Source organism: Cryptomeria japonica, chromosome 6 (assembly GCF_030272615.1).
Source record: "Cryptomeria japonica chromosome 6, Sugi_1.0, whole genome shotgun sequence".
Lineage (NCBI taxonomy): Eukaryota > Viridiplantae > Streptophyta > Pinopsida > Cupressales > Cupressaceae > Cryptomeria > Cryptomeria japonica.
This window is the reverse complement of record NC_081410.1, coordinates 17060694-17079138: the sequence shown is the minus strand read 5'-3', so window position 1 is coordinate 17079138 and position 18445 is coordinate 17060694. Positions and strand designations below refer to the sequence as shown.

Here is an 18445-nt window from a genome sequence, read left to right as displayed (position 1 = left end):
ACTAGCTCCACCTTCGGCAGGTTTCTCTTCCAAAGTGAAAGTCATGGTTATGCCTTGTTCTCTCAACTTCTGATGTTGAATGTCAACCCATCTGCGAGTACAAGACAAGACTGGTGCCATCAAAGTATCTAAATCCACGACCTCGGGCTCATTCCAATCTAACCTCATTGTTTTGCTTTCTCGATCATAGGAAGACTGGATATGTCTGCCACTGTCCTGAGCTTGGTCGGCCACTCTGTATATCCTGCATTTCCTGATGAAATCCAAAGGCAATCTAGAATGCATTTTTCGTTTCACTTCAAGATCATCTAAGAGATTCATCATAAAATCTTCAACCTGATACTCATGTCTAAACTTCCTACCGACTGTCTCCTCTAAATGTCCATGTGGATCAAAGCTTTCTCTCAAAGCAAAAGATGAAAAAGAATACAAGGCTAACTCCTTCTCTGCGTCATCCATAGCTAAAGCATTAGGACATACCTCAACTGAATTACCCAAAATGATAGGTACTGGAACTCCATTCTGATGTCTGTGTCTGAATGCCTTCACATATGCTACCAACTGTCTTGTTACTTCAAGTAACACAATTCTGTCTGTCGGATATCTCGGCAACATGTATGGAGGTAAAGGACATCCATGCACTCTAATATAAGTGAACTTGGGAAACTTAATGAACCAAGCACCATACCTCTTTATGAATTCCTGGGCATCCTGAGATAACCTGTTGTGAATTCCACCTTGCAACGTCCTTGTGATGTTCATCGTGAAAGTATCATTAACCAACTTATAGTTGCTCCCTGGCGGATGATGCAAGTAGGCATAGGAATCACAAGCTCTGACCTCGCCGGGTCCTCTTCCAATCACTCCTCTGTGAGGTAGTCCTGCATATTCAACACTCCTGATCAAGGCATAGATGACATATGAACTCATGTGGAAGGACTTAGTAGCCTTGAGTCTCCTCAACTGTACGTCCAAGCAATGGCTAATCATCCTAGCCCAATGTATCGTACCTTTCCCTTGAACAATCACCTGGATGAAGTAAAACATCCACTTCTCAAAATAGAAGGCATGAGGGGCTCCTGTAACTCGGTTGAGCATGGTAATTAAATCTCTGTACTCCTCCTGGAAATCAATCCTGTGCGGTGTGTTCGGGACCTTGCTCAGACGGGGACGGCTTTTGAGTAGCCAGTTCTTATTGATAATGCTTAGACAAGCATCTGGATCATCTTCGTACATTGATCTGGCTCCTTCTATGCTCTTGTATATCATATCCCTGTGCTCTGGAAGATGGAAAGCTTCACTTATAGCTTCCTCTGAAAGGTACGCCAAAGTGTTTCCCTCTTTGGACACGATCGTCCTGGACTGTGGATCATAGTGACGAGCACACTCGATCATCAACTCGTGGCACTGAACAGCTGGAGGAAAACCGGCCGCCTTAATGATACCACTCTCGATTATTCTCCGGGCGACAGGTGATGGCTTGCCAATGTAAGGGACCTCTCGAAACTTCTTCGTGCTGAAGTTCCCCAAGTTGGTATCTCCAATGTTGTTCCACTTCGACACGATCTTGGTCTCCACTTCTTCGGTCTTCTGATCTTCTTTCATGAGAGCTGAGCGACTGGTGGATGCTCCCGCCTTCGGGGTCGCCATACCTACACAACATTTCATAATGAGAAGCTAGATTTTGCAATAAATAACAAAGATTAGAGCATAAATTTTAGGAAACTTCATGATAAGTCTTTGAGTTATCATTTCCTAAAATAAAACGATTGAGCTAGGAATTCAAAATTCAAAATAACTCAAAATTTAAAATATGACGATGAATAAATAAAACAATAAAATCAAATCGCCATACCTCAATAGAGAGCTAACTCTAGAATGCAAAAAGAACAAAATTCGCCTAGACAAAATTGAGGTGTAGATGATCTTCAACGTGATCTCCTCAAGAAATCAATTTCGCCACCTTTGTCCTTGACGTGATCTTCAAATATCGCCTTTAACGTGACCTTCAAATCTTGGCAAATTCGCTCAATATAGATCTTCAAATATCGCACCACCTTGGAAGTATTAGCGCCACCTTTGGATGATATTCACACTTCTTCAAACACAATTTCGCACCACCTTTGATTGGGATGAAGGCTCGCACTTGAATGATAAAATAATGATGTAAAAATGATAGTTTTCACTCTCCTTTTATAGCGCTCACCTCTTCCATTCATTAAGGCCGACTTGGTGATATAAATCAATTTTTAAACGATTTTAATTAGATGATAAAGGCCGACCTCCATGTCAAAGCGCTCCATTCGATTTTTTTTTTTTTGATTAATTAATTAATTATTAAATGCCTTTGATTTTTAATTAATAAATTTCAATTTTTAAACAAGGCAAAATAATTAATAAATGCCAAACGCAATTTTTTAAATGCTAATTTAATAGGATTTTCAAAACTCATCGATCTTAGCATTTAAGGTAAATTTAAAATGTTCATTTGAGCGCCAAATTTTGAAAATGGAGTAGACGTACCTCATCGCCCTGGTCCCTTGGAGAGGGACAGGAGCGATTCACCATTTTTGTCATGATTTCTTGTAACTTCCACGTTCAACTTCTTCATTTCCACGTTCAAATCACCCATTTTGTCGGGTCCTTCAAGTTAGATCGCCTTGCACGTGCGCATAAGTGGCTTTGGATGTATCATCGCCCTTGTCCCTTGGAGAGGGACAGGAGCGATCCTAAGGTTTTTGCTTGAAATTCTCCATCTTGATATGAACTTTTCCTTGTATCATCTTCCAAATGCAATTTAAGACCTTGTGCGTCTTTATCTTAACGTGATTTTCAAAGGATATTATGTGTTTTGGCTAACGTCGCCCTAGTCCCTTGGAAAGGGACAGGAGCGATCTCCATGTCCTGGCTTAAATTCGTAAACATCTAACCTTCGTTCTTCGTTCATTGCCTTCCAAATAGCGTCTTTTACCTTGTCCATTCTCGCCTTGCCTTGACTTTGAAGGAGTATGAGTGTTTTTGATGAAATCGCTTTGGTCCTTGTCCAAAGGACAGGAGCGATATGAGCTTTTTAGCTTGTTTGACAACATTTGGACGTTCCAAACTTTAATATATCACCTTCAAAAGACGCCTTGAACCTTGTATGACCTTGTGAAGCCTTGTCTTAATGTCATTTTTGGATAAATTGATCAATATAGCCAATATCGCTCTGGTCCCTTCCTGAGGGACAGGAGCGAAGTTCAACATTGTGAGCTTGTTCTTGTTTTCTTCAACTTGCAATTATCTTCAATGCGTGAAATGACGTCCCTTCGATTCTCTTGGTAGCTTGACACTTGCTTGTTTTTTGAAATTCATGCCTTTATGGAAATATCACTCTGGTCCCTTCCTGAGGGACAGGAGCGAACTGGGTCTTAGAGTGCAAATTCCTTCAATGTGATGACCTTGGTAACTTGTGCTTGATTGAAAATGCCTTGAAACGTCCTTGCCCCCTTGTTCCTCATCTTGGAAGGTCTTGATCTTGGAGGAACGGTTTTAAACTTGAATAAGAAGCAATATTACCATCATATCGCCCTGGTCCCTTGGAGAGGGACAGGAGCGATTCTAGCTCTTGTGGTCTTCATTTCACTTTATGACCTTCAAAGTTATATTCAACGGGTTCGTAATGCGCCCTTCCATTCATCCATGCCTTGGGATCGATTGAAACTGGACAAGAAAATCATGCATAACAAAAATCGCTCTGGTCCCTTCCTGAGGGACAGGAGCGAACTAGGCATTTTGGGTCCTTGCTGACGTTTCAAAATCTTCAATTTATCTTCAATGAGTTCATTTCATCGTCTTCCTTGCCATCAAACACAAACTTGTCTTGATCTTTGCCTGAATTTTGTCCTATGAAGAATATCGCTCTGGTCCCTTGGAGAGGGACAGGAGCTATAATGTACTTCGCCCTGGTCCCTTCCTGAGGGACAGGAGTGATTTTAGCATTCTGGGTCATTTTCCTTCATATTTGCACTTCAAATTATATTCATCTGATAAAACATCTTCCCTTGGACCTCTTCGAATTGTCAAGTCGTCAAAATCTTGCAAGGACAAGGCAAAATTTGATTTGTAGCTCCGGTCCTTCACTGAGGGACAGGAGCGATTTTGCTCTTGGAGGCATTTCTGTGTTCATGAAAATCTTCAATTTATATTCAATGGAAAGATCTCGCCTTTCGCCATCACTTACAATTCGAAATTCATCTCGACTCTGCAGGAATAGTAAGATATTTGAAAACGAGCTCCCGTCCTTCACTGAGGGACAGGAGCGATTTTGCTCCTACAGGCCAAAATAACATGATTTTACAAGTTTAATCAATTCACGAGGCGAAAACAAACCATTCTCAATGCCCGGAATCAAAAATCAAAAAAGTCAAAATTTGGTCAAAATTAGTCAATTGGACAAAAATTCACATTTCATCATCAACACTTAGACAAATTTAAGCTATGCACTCAAAATTCCAATTGAAAATAGACCAATTTGGCGAAATCATTGCATTCAAAGTTTGCATCCTACGAAAGAAGCTCAAAAACTCTCAAAACTGACTGGACTCTGGCTTGAAAAGACGTTAATTAAAACCCTAAGGCTTAACCCTAAATCCAGACAACTGACTGACTAACAAAATCCAAAAAGCGAAGCGAAAAGCGAGCGAAAAAAGGGGGTCCCCATTTGCAATGGGGCGATGTGTGAAATGGTCACAACAGGATGGTTATTGATGAAAAAGAGATATAAGAGGAGGGAAGAAAGATAGTGGGGTTAAGAAGATAGAAAGGAAGATAGAGATAAGATGGAGGTGGAGAAGGATATAGATATGTAGAGAAGGACAAATGCATAAATAGAGATGGAAGAGATAAATATATATATATATATATATATATATGGAGAGAGAGAGAGAGAGAGAGAGAGAGAGGAAGAAATATGGAGAGATTAAGATTAAAAAAGGCAAAGATATGTAGGTATAAAGGTATAAGAATAGGGAAAGGGGAGAGAGAGGAGAGATATGGATGGATAGAGCGGGGGAGATATATGTCTAGAGATAGAGGGTGAGAAAGGAAGATAGAGGAAGAGATCAAGATAAGGGAGAGATCAAGAGATAGAGAAGAGGGGGGAGAGGGAGAGATATAGATAGTGGCTGATATAGAGAGATATAGATAATGGCTGATATAGAGAGATAAAGAAGGATAGGGAAAGAGACTGAGAGATAGTGAGAGTGATAGAGAGATAGAGAGTGTGAAATTATGGATAGAAAGAGATAGAGAGAGAGAGCGGGAGGTAGTAGAGGGCTTAGATATAGCACAATAGATTGAGGGATTGATATATAGATAGAGGGAGATATAGAGTTAGAGAGAAATATCTATATTTATCTTCCCTTTTCTCTTTTTCTCTCTCTATCAGCTCTCTCTCTCTCTATTTATTTCCTCTATTTAGGTCCTATTTATCCCCTTCTCTCTCTATGTATTAGTTCTATATTATATTATATTATTATTTAATAATGTATGTTATATAAAACATGATGTATGATAGCAATAATAAATATAATTCAAATATAAATTCTAGATATATATATAAAAGACATGATTATAAATAATATATCTAACATAAATTAAATGTAGTGTTTAATAAAAAATAAATTTAATAAGCAGAAAGACAGAGAGATGGAGAAAAAGAGATATTGGGAGAGGTATAGATAGAAAGCTTAAGAGGTAAAAGTAGAGAGACTAACAGTTAAAGTGACATGTTTATGATTCCACATTTCGCATGCATCTCTACCAGGGTAATTGTAGTGATTGTCTTTATATAATGTAATAAATTAATATGAAAAATAAACAACATATTTGTCAATAATATTGAAATTGATATATATCACCCTTATGATCAATAATACTCTTGTAACCTCTATTATAACTGCCCACAAAGTACAAAGAATTTTATTTGGGGTTTTGTTAAGAAACCCCTAATAAAATCTAACTTCTAGATCTTAATTGTGTTTCTTTCAACTTGTTGGAAATTGTTATCTTGACATGCAACTTTTACCCACTGATCTTATTAAATTAACAACACCTCATATACAATTGGGCTATCTTTACAATGATCATTCTTTTTGGCATGAGAGAAATTTAATCTTTTTTGAAAATCATACTATATCAATGAATGACATAAAAAATAACGAAACTTTTGCAAAATTGCTAGACAAATTTGTGTCTCAAACTATCCTAAACGCACTAATTTCATGAAGTGTGGTAATTGTATTCATTGAAATACCTCTATATAAAAAATTAAAATTTATTGATATTACTTTTTAGTACGTACAATCACAAGATAAAATTGAAATGAATGTGAGTTATTATGGCGACATATATTTCATGCAATTTTCTCTATATGTTATTTTTATTACCTTGCAATTTTCCCTGCATGTCAGTACAGACAATGAGAGAAAGGTGATTTTGTAAGAAAAGAAAAAAATACAAAAATCAATCATATTGGAAAAAAACCTCTATGAACAATCCAACGATGAATCATTTGAATAAAAACTGCTGAACAAATCTGTAGAAGAATAATACTAGGTACAGAAGAATTAGGTTTGTTTAAGATGAACTAATCTGTCAGTGATTTATAATAGATATTTGAATTTGACTGGGAAATTTTTATTATCAGTCTTTCCAATCAAACTTGTTTATTATTCCTTTCTTTTCTTGCTAGCTCATTTTAATGATGGATGATGAAGTTCAATCGAAAACGTTGATAATAAAAATTATACACAGTCGAATCTAAAAATTTATTGTTATGGTTAATATGAACTACGGAAACTTCATCCTTTAAATCTATTAGTGTTTCAATATTAATTCCACTGATCTCTTTGAAACAATGAGGACCAAAATCCTGCATTATTAGCAGTGCGCAATTTGATGATCATTGGTGTTCTGCTAACTTAAAAGTGGTGGCTTTTTCTTCTAGATAATATAGAAAAGAATGGAGGAAAATCAAAATGCAGCACAAATGAACCTGCGAATGCTGAAGAATTTTTCAAAGAAGGATATATTTGTGAATGAAACATGCAGGGAAGAAGCAATGAATGACAAACATGGATCCAGCTCTTTTGGCAGATATGATAGCTATTCAAGTTCACCAACAGATTTGGAGGTAGAAACTAGCTTCATGGTGGACCATGATTTCAGAAATTGTACCAGATCTCAGGCTCTAAAAAAAGTATTTGATAGAAGCAACAAAAGTCCCAACAAGAGCGGTAATCCTGCCAGGAGACTTCCAAGAGAAAGGAGAATCCGTAAAATGAATTGTAATATTGCACCTAGCTTATGTTCATCATATAGATTTTATAATGGGTTTGTATATTGCTCTTCAGACTCCCCATGCAATTCAGTCTGTTGTAAAGAGATTAAAAAAAGCTGTAATTTTTCATCTGATGAGTCCTATCATAAGCACCAAATAATGGATTCAATAATTGCATCTAAGAACAGAAAACACAAAAATCACAGGACTTCTGCATTTAATGGAAGGAAAACCCAGATGAAGTACCCATTTCATTCATTGACAAATCAAGAACATCATGGAAGAATATGTGATCTTGATCACATTGTGAGGAGGCACGAAGAGAATCATTTGGGTTTTAGCCAAAATTATAGACCTAAGTCCTTCAAGGATTTCATTAAACAGAATATTGTAAGAAAATACCTTATGAATGCAATGGTGAAACTAAAGATTGCCCCCATATATCTTTTCTATGGGCCAAGAGGAACAGTGAAAATCTCTGCTGCAAGAACTTTTACCTCATTTTTGAATTGTTTGTTTCCAAACAGGAAATCAAAACCCTGTTGTAAATGCAGAGAATGTTGCCTTTGCTTCTCTGGAAGAAACCCTCATATGATAGAACTAAATGTAGTCGGCAGTGAAGCTAATGAAAAGGCGAAATTATGCCTTGAGACCATAAAATCCAATAATGTAATTTCTGGTTACAGGGCTTTTATTATAGAAGACTGCCATGAATGAATTGAGTCCTGAAGCCTGGAACAATGCAATCATGAAATGCATGGAAAATGCTATGGATTATGTGGTGTTCATTTTGATTAAGTTATACTTGCAGGAATTCAATTTACTTTCCTGGCAAATACAGTGCATCTTTTGCATTATAAGAAATAATATCGGTGCCTTCCTCTGAACTGTTGATTTCACAGGCAGCGATTCCAGACAAAGATATTTATCATTTTGATTGTCGTGAAAAAATTGATAACGGCAAAAATAGAGAACAGCGAAAAGCACTGGATGACTGGGATGCATTACATCGTCTTGCTCACTTCTACATACTTAACCGTCAACCCCTCAAGTCAGGCCAATCGTTCTCATAAGGAACGCCTCCAGCATAAATATAAGGCCTACAAGTGTTAGTAATACCACTCTCATTCAGTGGCTTGTATGAGGTTTACATTATATTATTTTCAGATATACAGCTTAACTAAGTAGCTCTATCCTACTGCATGAAAGAATGTTCACATGACCAAGTGGGAGAATGCTAGGACTTCGGTGACATTCACAAGAGAGTTCTTGTAGGAAGAGTTTGCCTCAGTCTTTGTTGCAGTAATATGCTATAAATATTCAAATATTGCAGTATAATAGGCATGCTGATTTACACATGACAATTATGTTGCAGGGCTTTCACTACATCATATATGTTGTTTCACATGTGATGTTTAGTAGCAACAGCAAGGTATTTGGAATAACTCACAACCACAATGAGTTAAGTATTTGTTGGATCCTAATAAGTAAAACAAGAGCATGTCCAGCAAAACTTGTGAAATGTGACAAGATTTGAAGCCAAGATAATGTCTTGTTAGCTGCAACTAGATAGCACGAGCAGTCAGCACTAGTTTTATATCGGTGTGAGCTATCACAAGCAGTCAAGAGTAATGTTATATTGCTGTGAGCTACCAAAAGCAAGGAGCTAGTAGTGCCGTTTATATCAATAAAATGTACATGTACCCAACAGTGTAAAGGTCGCAGATATTGATTATAATGTGTGTGCGTGTGCGTGTGTGTGTGTGTATCACTTTGTTAGAATGTGAGGTTACTTGCGGTAACAAATTCAAGTCTACGACACTGACAGTATCTTGTACATCATTCATGTATAACAGTTACAGCAATTGCAAAAAAATAGTATGCTGTAGATTCAGTATCTATAAAAAGTTTCCAAATACCTTGTTATATTGAATCTGTTTAGATTCTTAATAATATAACTAAACACCTTTTGGTGGTGGGTTTACTCCCATAAGGGTTTCTCACATACACTTTTTCTGTCTTGTGTAATCTTGTGGATGCATACTATTTGATTTACTTCCATACATGTTAGATAGATTACACAGGTGTTGTTGACTATTGTATAGTTTTCATCATCCCCGTCCATTGGTTCTTTGCAACAAGGTTCAAAATCCCCAACAGTGCATATATTATATGCTCTACCCAACCATACCAAACCTGGGTAATAATAATTGGTGAGCTTCCATACCAGAATCAGCAACTTACATCTTTGGTTGATGGATGTATTGCAGGTTCTTAGAGTTCTTTCCAGCTGTTGCAGAAGAACCACTTGCTGATGCAGAATATTTTCAAATTGTGATGGATGCCATGATTGCCAAGCTTCTGGTGGAGGATCTACATCTTACATCTCTTCACTGCAATGTGGGAATATTTATGAATTCACCTGGACCCTATTCTGATATCTTCTGAGAGAAATTATTTAACCAACTTTGGGCTCTCCACATAATCATGTCAGGAGAAGATGCTGGAAGCCCCAGAGTTCGGTGGAAATGGAATGCATACAAAGGAAGGCAATCTAAATTAAATCAAAAGGCACAGAAAATGCAGAAAGGATTCATCAGAGCTGTGGGAGTTTGGAATCCGTTGGATGAGTGTGGGAAATGCTGTGTATATTAAGCAGCTAGTTGCATAACTCCCTCAGGGTCTGCCTGAAGGAAATGGTCTGGGAGAAGAGATACGGGGATTGCCCTTAGGTTGTTCATTTCTTGGGACATGGAGTTTTAAATGGTAACATTTGGGATTGTACTCTGGGCAGTGGATGCATGAGCTACATTGGCTGAAAGATGGGAATGGCATTGCCTCAACATCCTCTATCTTGGTGAGATTGTGGAGTGTTATAGACTGGGGAGGAGCATGTGTTACAGCTGAAGATCAGTAACATAGGGCTATATTTTAGTCATTTCAACCTTTGATGGAAGATAATTGGCTGAGCCAACTGAGCCAGACATTGATGTGTACAGAAGCCTCAGTCCCAATTTATAAAGTCCTAAGCCTCAGTCTGTCCTAGAGATTGCACAGGAAGACCAGAGAAGAGGTATCTGGCCATAACTTTTACAAACAAAATCTCAAAGCATTGCAAGCCGTTCACACATACCCTCACTCTCCTTGCTTTATTTCCATCCATCAAATTTACCTGTGGGGTAAAGGGGAGCATCTGATTTCAGTAGAATTAATTTTGCATGTTGTTTCACAGCTGGGATTATTAGCAGATGTGAACATGTGGAAGGGTGATATTGATCACCATTGTGTACAGCCTGTCATCATCCACAGGGAGCCAAGTGAAGTCTCTGTTGTTTTCAGCTGTTCCATTCACCATAATCACTACATCCGAGTTGAGAATAGGGTGTGTGTGCATGACACAAGAGTCTGATAGATAGAAGATAGCATATGGGTTAGATCTCAAAAATTTTACAAGAATTATTAGGGATAGCAAGGTGTGGGCTGGAGAGTCTGGGAGCATGTAGTTATGTGAAAGCGACTCACAATGTCATGTATGCTCCTGTGGTAAATGCACCTAAAGCAATACAACATGATTTAGGCAAGTTTTCTAAAATCCAAGAGACTCAGATGTCTATTCATTTGCAGATTTTATGAAAGATTATATTTGGTTATAATCCATTATTTCATCAGGGATGTTTGGAATTAGATATGTTATAGTGCTGAAATACAATGTCAATATAAATCCTATTGCATTCCTCCCAGACTTGAAATTCTCATATTGAGATGCAACTCAAGGTGTTTTTGTTATTTTCCATGGACCAACAACGAATTATACCAAACACCCCCATGTACATATTGGTGCTCTACTGCTGATCTACCTGTCCTCTTTGTGCCTGGACCCTTCTGGTAGGGTCAGGATAGGATCCTGGTCTGGCCTTGATACCATGTTATTTTCGATGGAACAGCTAGGAATCGAAATTAGGACCTCTAATGTTTGTTGGGGCAAACCACCACTGAGCCACCAGTTCTTTTTATGACGGGGGCTTTTCTAGTAGGCCCCTTATTATAGTTCATGTGTGGCTCATTTCTCAAACAGTATCATTGAAAAAGTTTCAACTAGATGTCAAAAGACGTCTCAAAACCATGGTGCATAAAGAATCTCAACTGGTTAACCCTTATAAGAATGTGGTATATTCAGAAATACTTCATTTGTTGCAGAGACAAACCTGTTGTTCTGGGATTAGCTCTTGCAGCTGAGCGTGAAGATCCTGTCAAAACAAAAACAGAAAAAAAAAATGATTTTCTCAAAATATATATTGAATGAGTACTCCAATTAGTAAACTTGTAAGAAGCAGATACAGGAATATAAACGTTCAACCATAATCAAATCCAATAATAAATGCAAGGAACTTTGAAAAGACCACAAACAACCTTTGAACATTTCTTCTCCCATTGATGAATGGAATTGTCTCGATAAAAGAAAAAAATCATTACAATAACAATACTGTATTCCACTGACCATGGAGTGTTTCAGTTTATTAAATAAGTAAGAGCTACAAAGGAAACATGGGATTTTCTGGAGGCTTGGATATTATGAGAAATGAAGATTGCAGAGTTTTTAGCTTCCTTATCCTGCATCTAAATAGAAGCTCCAATATTATTAAAATTATTACAGTGGAAGGCAATAGAGTAGACAATCACAAAGGATTGATGGAAGTAGAATAATTGGCATTAAGGAACCCAGTGGCATATGGAGGACACTCTTATGTTATAATCTCATTCTTATAAACTATTTTTCATAGACTCTCTAGAACCTTAATAAGCATGATTATTCATTTGCAAATTATACGGTAAAACTTCTAATCATTTCCTTAACTTATTCAAACATGGGTAAAGACATACTTTTGAAAAACAAAGTTTCTTAAGAATTAGCATTTAGGAATTAGTCCTCATTCATTACAAGTTACACGGACGACAATAATAAAAAATTTTAAAAGACATATGCCATTGAAGGTTTCCATTATTATGTGTTGTAGGGTAATTACGTCATATTGTAATTAGAACGTTACGAGTGTTAAGGGTCAGTGGTTATGAGACGGTTGTCGGCAGTTGGCACCGGACAACCTACTCCGACACCTATATATATGTACTTGGTTTCCTATTTCGGGGTGAAGTTATTGTGGAACAAAGTGATGTTGTGAATGTACTAGCATTTGACATTAATGAATACATACATCTGAGTTCTTTTGTTTACTTGCATTGCTGTATACTGTCATATTTCCTACATTTTTTTACTGTTATGCACTATTGAAACACACACCCCTCGGGGGAAAACATATGGCGCCGTTGCCAAATTGAACTTGGAAAGACGGGAACATGCTACATGGCATGACGATAATGGGGCAACCAGTAAGCGAGGGGACCAGCAGCAATCCCGAGGAAGAACCGACGGAGTTTGTTGGCGGCAATATTGCACACGAAAATAAGACTAGTTAATTATGTGTAATTGTTTTGGTTAGTTGCCAACCGAGGGCTGGTCGTTGCGGTGCGATGGTTGGCGCTCGCACCCCCTCGGTATCTTTATATACTTCGGAATGTAACTTGTAACACACAATTATGAATGGAATGACATCTCTTATACTTGTCTGATATCTATGGCGTTATTATTCTGCATTACGTGCTTTATGTTTTAAGTTATTCACCCGAGAGGGCAAACATTTGGCGCCGTTGCCTAGACGTACTCGAGAACGGAAGACGCGGATGGCACACGGACACGATGGGCCTACCCGTTGGTGAGGTAAACCCAGAGGCCGACGACGCGCGAACAGAACTTTACACAGGAGAAGACACCACAACGAGAGAATTTTTAATTCTGCTCCAGGTAGCCATCCAGACCTACATTCGACGAGAGGCAACGGAGGTGGAAATCCCACCAAGTCTCGTGTGGACAGCGTTGGAGGTGAGCCCGGCAGTAAATCGGTTGATGAACCATCTTCCCCGGTAACTTGCACAGGCATCGCTGGCACAACAAGCTCGCCTAGAGGAGATTGCCCAGGAAGAGCGATGCCAACAAATCCTTCAACAGTACGAAGACAACAACTGACGAGAAGCGGAACAGGATGGCACCCGGCCAGGAGGGAATTGACACGAGTTGTATCTGACGAAATGAATTAATAAAGACGTGTTTTGATTTACGTATTGTGAGTTATGGAAATGTGCGGCAATTAATGCCCAACCTATTGAATAAAGATAGAAATAAAAAAGCAGGAATGGACGAGTGGGAGGCCACGCAAAGGGCCTTGATTCTGAAGCAGCAAGTAGAACAACATAGACGGAGGCTGAGGCAACTTGCCGAAGGACAACCTAACGAAGGGTGGCCCGAAGGGAACAAAGGAGGTGTCACGGAGGGTGTAGAAGCCGAGGGAAATTTCTACAGGTCGCCAGAACACCGTAGGGTGAGAAGCCACGAAGAGTTTCTGGAAGAAACAAGGTTACGACAGAATCTAGTCGAGGAGACTCGGGATCAGTTTAGAAACTTATCCCTTACACCACGAAGTGGGGATCACCAACGGGAGCCAAGAGTGGGCGCAGGTGAGAACGAAGGGGAGGACAACCGTACGGCTGTAGGTACGACGCACGACAGGCAAAACACCGTACCCCCAATCACCCACGCAGGACACACCATGGGCGCCGAAGGGAGTGGCGCAAGGGCTCAGACACAGCTACAGCCACCTCATGGGAGACGACCCCCATCAATGCCGAGCAAACAGAAACTACCAAAGTTCAACGGCAACGAGAAGGAAGATGCTGTCCGCCATTGTCGAACGTACGAAACCATATGGTCAGCAAACGGTGTTACCAATCAAGATGAATGGGTAACACAATTCCTAGCAACCTTGAGAGGAGTGGCCATAGACTGGTACTCAGATATGGATAAGGCCAAAGTCGGCACATGGCCCAACCTGAAGAAGGAGTTTGGGATAGAGTTCCGCCTCTTGAGAGATGACAACGAAATAGTCGCTGAGATCTATGGAACGAAGCAGAACAAGAATGAGACTATCCGAGCCTATAGTCGACGGCTGAAGGAACTATTGGAAAAAATGGAGAGTCAACCAGCAGATGGGTTGAAGAAGCGATGGTTCGTGGAGGGACTGAAACACTCCCTCCAAAAGAAGATGAAAATTGTTCCACCTACATCGTACGAAGACGAATACAATAGAGCGATGGATCTCAAGAGCGAGACCAAGACATCAAAGAAAAAAAAGAAGGATAACTTGTCCGAGGAGGATGACTCTTCACAGGAAAGCATCAGCGACGGCGAGGCTGGCAAACGGGTGCAAGCGCCCCAGAAAGACATGGAGCGAATGAGAAAGGAATTCAAAATAATGAGAAGCACTGGTTGGAACGAAGGGGACACATGGTGCACTGAGTGCAAAGAGGAAGGGCACACAAATGGTACTTGCCAGAAGAAGGCATTCTGCGAGATTTGCCAAGTGATGGGGCACTCCACCAAGGAGTGCTCATACAACATGAAAACCCGAAGTACGCAAATGAATCAGGTGTTGTTCACGGAGCAGGCCACAACATCCACACCAGCAGGTACGGGCCAGGAAAATAACACAACGGCGTCATCTGGAGGATACCGAGATAACCGACGCAGCGGAAGAAATAACAACAATAACAATAACAAAAACAAGATCTAGTATGACGCCAAGGGCCGGCCAATGATCTAGTGTAGGGCCTGCAATCAGTGGGGACACTTTGCCCGCGATTGCACAAAGGAAGCCACTCCTCAGCACCTCTGCCGATGGTGCAGGCCAGGTGACCATGAGGACGCAAATTGCCCGAAGCCTGGTGTAAACCTTCTAAACATAGAACCCAAGAAGGCGGAAGTATTGGCAATCACCAGGGCGCAGGCCAAAAAGAGTGCATACCCAAATCCCCACACGGAGACCAAGAGAGTGCGGGAAGCAAGAGACGAGATCACAAAGGAAATGGCTGCACAAAGGCAGAACAGCCACCAGACTGCAAGTCCGCTATGGACGAGGGGAGAGGAGGAAATCTTACGGCGAATATTGCAGATGGAGGTACCCGTGAGAATTCAAGACCTCCTGGAGACCATGCCGCAGCTAAACACGACTATCTTAAACTCTGTACCTTCACAGGTGAAAATGAGGGAGGTCGTGAGACCCACAGCCGACTCTATGTTAAGGGAGGTCCGAAGCCCCACGATCGACCCCATGTTGTTGGTAGTCAACAGCGGACGCCAACCGGCGGTGGTAGAAATGGGCATACTGGGGACTACCTTGACAAACACTATTGTGGACGGAGGGTCGAGAGTAAATGTGCTCCCAGAAGCGACATGGAAAAAACTGGGGAAGCCTACGTTGTGGCCCCCCACGTTCAACCTACTAGGGGCGAATTAGCATGGGATTAAACCCCTTGGTACCCTCATGGGCCAACAAGTGATGATTGGCACACAGGCATTCGTGTTGGATTTTGTAGTAATTCCCCTGAAGCAGAAAGGGTATGACACCATCCTTGGGCGCGGGTGGCTCATTGCAGCAAAAGCGAACCATAACTGGAAGCGTAATACGCTGTCCTTGGAAAACGTGGGGAGAAAGTACGTGATCGATCTCCGTACGCAGATGGTGAGTGAGGAGTTAGCATCCTCCTCCAACTCAGAATCGGAGGGAGACCAATTGGGGGAGGGCGAAGACGGACGCCGCATGGAGCCTAGTGACGAAGGGGTGTTAGAATTGGAGGCATGCTCAAGGGACGACGAGGACTCCCTGAATGGCCTCTTCCATTGGCAAATGGGGGATTATGAATTATTTACACCTTCGTGCAATGTATTGAGCATTGAGGAAGAACCAGATATATTTCCCCCGGAATATGGCGAGTACAAGGAAGGGGAGGCCTCGGTGAACGAGACACCGACACCAATTCCCGAAGGGGGAGCCCATTAAATACCAGGAAGCCAATTTAAAGGAGACAAACCTCAGGGGGATGAGTGACCCCAAATTCATCCTTGTAGGAGATGACTAGAATCCAATGCCGAAGGCTGCAGCCTTCAAAATCTTCCTTGAATACAACGATGTCTTTGCATGGATGTACAAGGACCTGAAGGATGTGCCCCCAGAGTTATGTGTACACCGAATAACATTGGTACCGAGAGCCCAACCGGTGAGGAAGCGGCCTTACCAAATGAACAAAAATTATGTTGCACGGGTGAACGACAAAATTGAGCGGATGTTGGAAGCGGGCATAATCTTCAAAGTGCAGACAAGCGAATGGGTGTCTCTCATTGCGATTTCCCTCAAGAAAGAGGCCAATCAGATCCGGATCTGTGTAGACTTCCGGTGTCTGAACGCTGTCACTATAAAAGACCCGTTTCCCATACCATTCACCGACAACATCTTGGAGGAAGTAGCTGGACATGAAATCTATTCCTTCATGGATGGGTTCTCTGGGTACAACCAGATATCAATCGCGGAGGAAGATAAGTTGAAAACAACCTTCGTGGTGGAGGACGGTGTGTATGCATACAACCAAATGCCCTTCGGTCTATGCAATGCACCGGCCACCTTCCAGCGCATCATCTTGCACATCTTCGACAAGATGTCGGTGGGGAACTTCAAAGCCTTCCTGGACGATTGCTCTATTTACAGCGGACAGGACATCCACCTAAAAACCCTCGGGGAGTGCCTAGAGAGATGTCAGAGGGCACGGTTGGCCCTCAATCCGAAGAAATGTAGATTCATGGTACCACAGGGAAGATTGCTTCGACACATTGTGTGCAAAGAAGGATTGAAAACGGACCGGGACAAGATTCGAGTAATAGTAGAAATGGAACCTCCTACGGACGTCACGGGGATAAAGTCCTTCCTTGGTTATGTGGGGTACTACAGGAGGTTCATCAAGAATTTCGCTGCGGTGTCCCACCCGTTGGATAGGTTGACACGGAAAAGGGAACCATACATCTGGACAGAGCCACAGAGCAAGGCCTTTGAAGAGCTGAAGACAAGGTTGATGGGAGCACCCATACTGGCATACTCGAATTAGGATAAGGAATTCCACGTTCACGTGGATGCTTCAAACTACGCCATCGGGGCTACACTAGCCTAGGTAGGAGGACACGGGTTGGACCACCCCGTTTATTTTGCAAGCATGTGGCTCTCGAAAGCTGGAAAGAACTACAGTACACAGAACGCGAAGCCCTCGGCATGGTCTATGCTGTACAGAAATTCCGTCATTACCTACTGGCTACACCATTCACATTTTACGTAGACCATCAGGCACTCATGTACTTGGTAAACAAGCCTATTATCCAGGGGAGGATAAGTCGTTGGCTATTGCTACTACAGGAGTTCACATTTTCAATTGTGGTAAGACCAGGGCGAAGTCATGTCATAGCCGATCAACTGTCCCAAATTAAGTCGAGGGAACCTCCAGAGGGAATAAATGATGATTTTCCGACTGCGCACTTGTTCCAAATAGCCGTACTTCCTTCGTGGTACAAGAAGATTGGAGAGTACCTGTCGACGTCCCGATTTCTGGAGGGTATGCCTCCGAGGGAACGGAGAAAGCTCGTATGAAGGAGCAGGACTTTTTCGCTCATCAACGGGTTACTCTACAAAATGGGGCCAAACTAGGTATTAAGGCGTTGTGTCATGGAGGAAGAAGTCCCAAGCATATTAAGGGAAGCACACGAAGGACCCGCAGGTGGACATATGGGCCCAGACACTACAACACGCAAAGTGCTTTTGGAAGGACTCTGGTGGCCAACCGTACATCACGACGCCAAGGAGTGGGTCGTGGGGTGCGACACTTGCCAATGGGCGGGCAAACCTCTAAAGCGGGACTTCATGCCCCTCAACCCGTCACACACACAGGAACTCTTCGAACGATGGGGACTCGACTTTGTAGGGCCTCTTAAGGCTAGCCGCACATGACGATGCCAGTACATTGTGGTTGCGACAGAATACTTGACTAAGTGGGTGGAGGCGAGGGCTCTCCCGAATAACTCGACAGTAAGCACGGCGAAATCTATTTACGAACAAATCATTACGCGATATGGCATACCTATTCAGTTGACCAGTGACCGGGGGGCCCACTTCGTGAACTATGTCATACGGCTGTTGA

At 41.4% G+C, this 18445-nt stretch overlaps 1 protein-coding gene across 3 annotated transcripts in view; it reads right to left on the bottom strand.

The window, feature by feature from the left end:
• LOC131048073 (citrate synthase, mitochondrial) overlaps positions 1-18445 on the bottom strand; it is a 190428-nt gene that overhangs the window by 117305 nt on the left and 54678 nt on the right. For all 3 annotated transcript variants that reach the window (XM_057981928.1, XM_057981927.1, XM_057981929.1), the window contains one exon: positions 11527-11568. In XM_057981928.1, coding sequence (XP_057837911.1) covers positions 11527-11568 — 42 coding nt within the window. The remainder of the gene's footprint in view (positions 1-11526; positions 11569-18445) is intronic.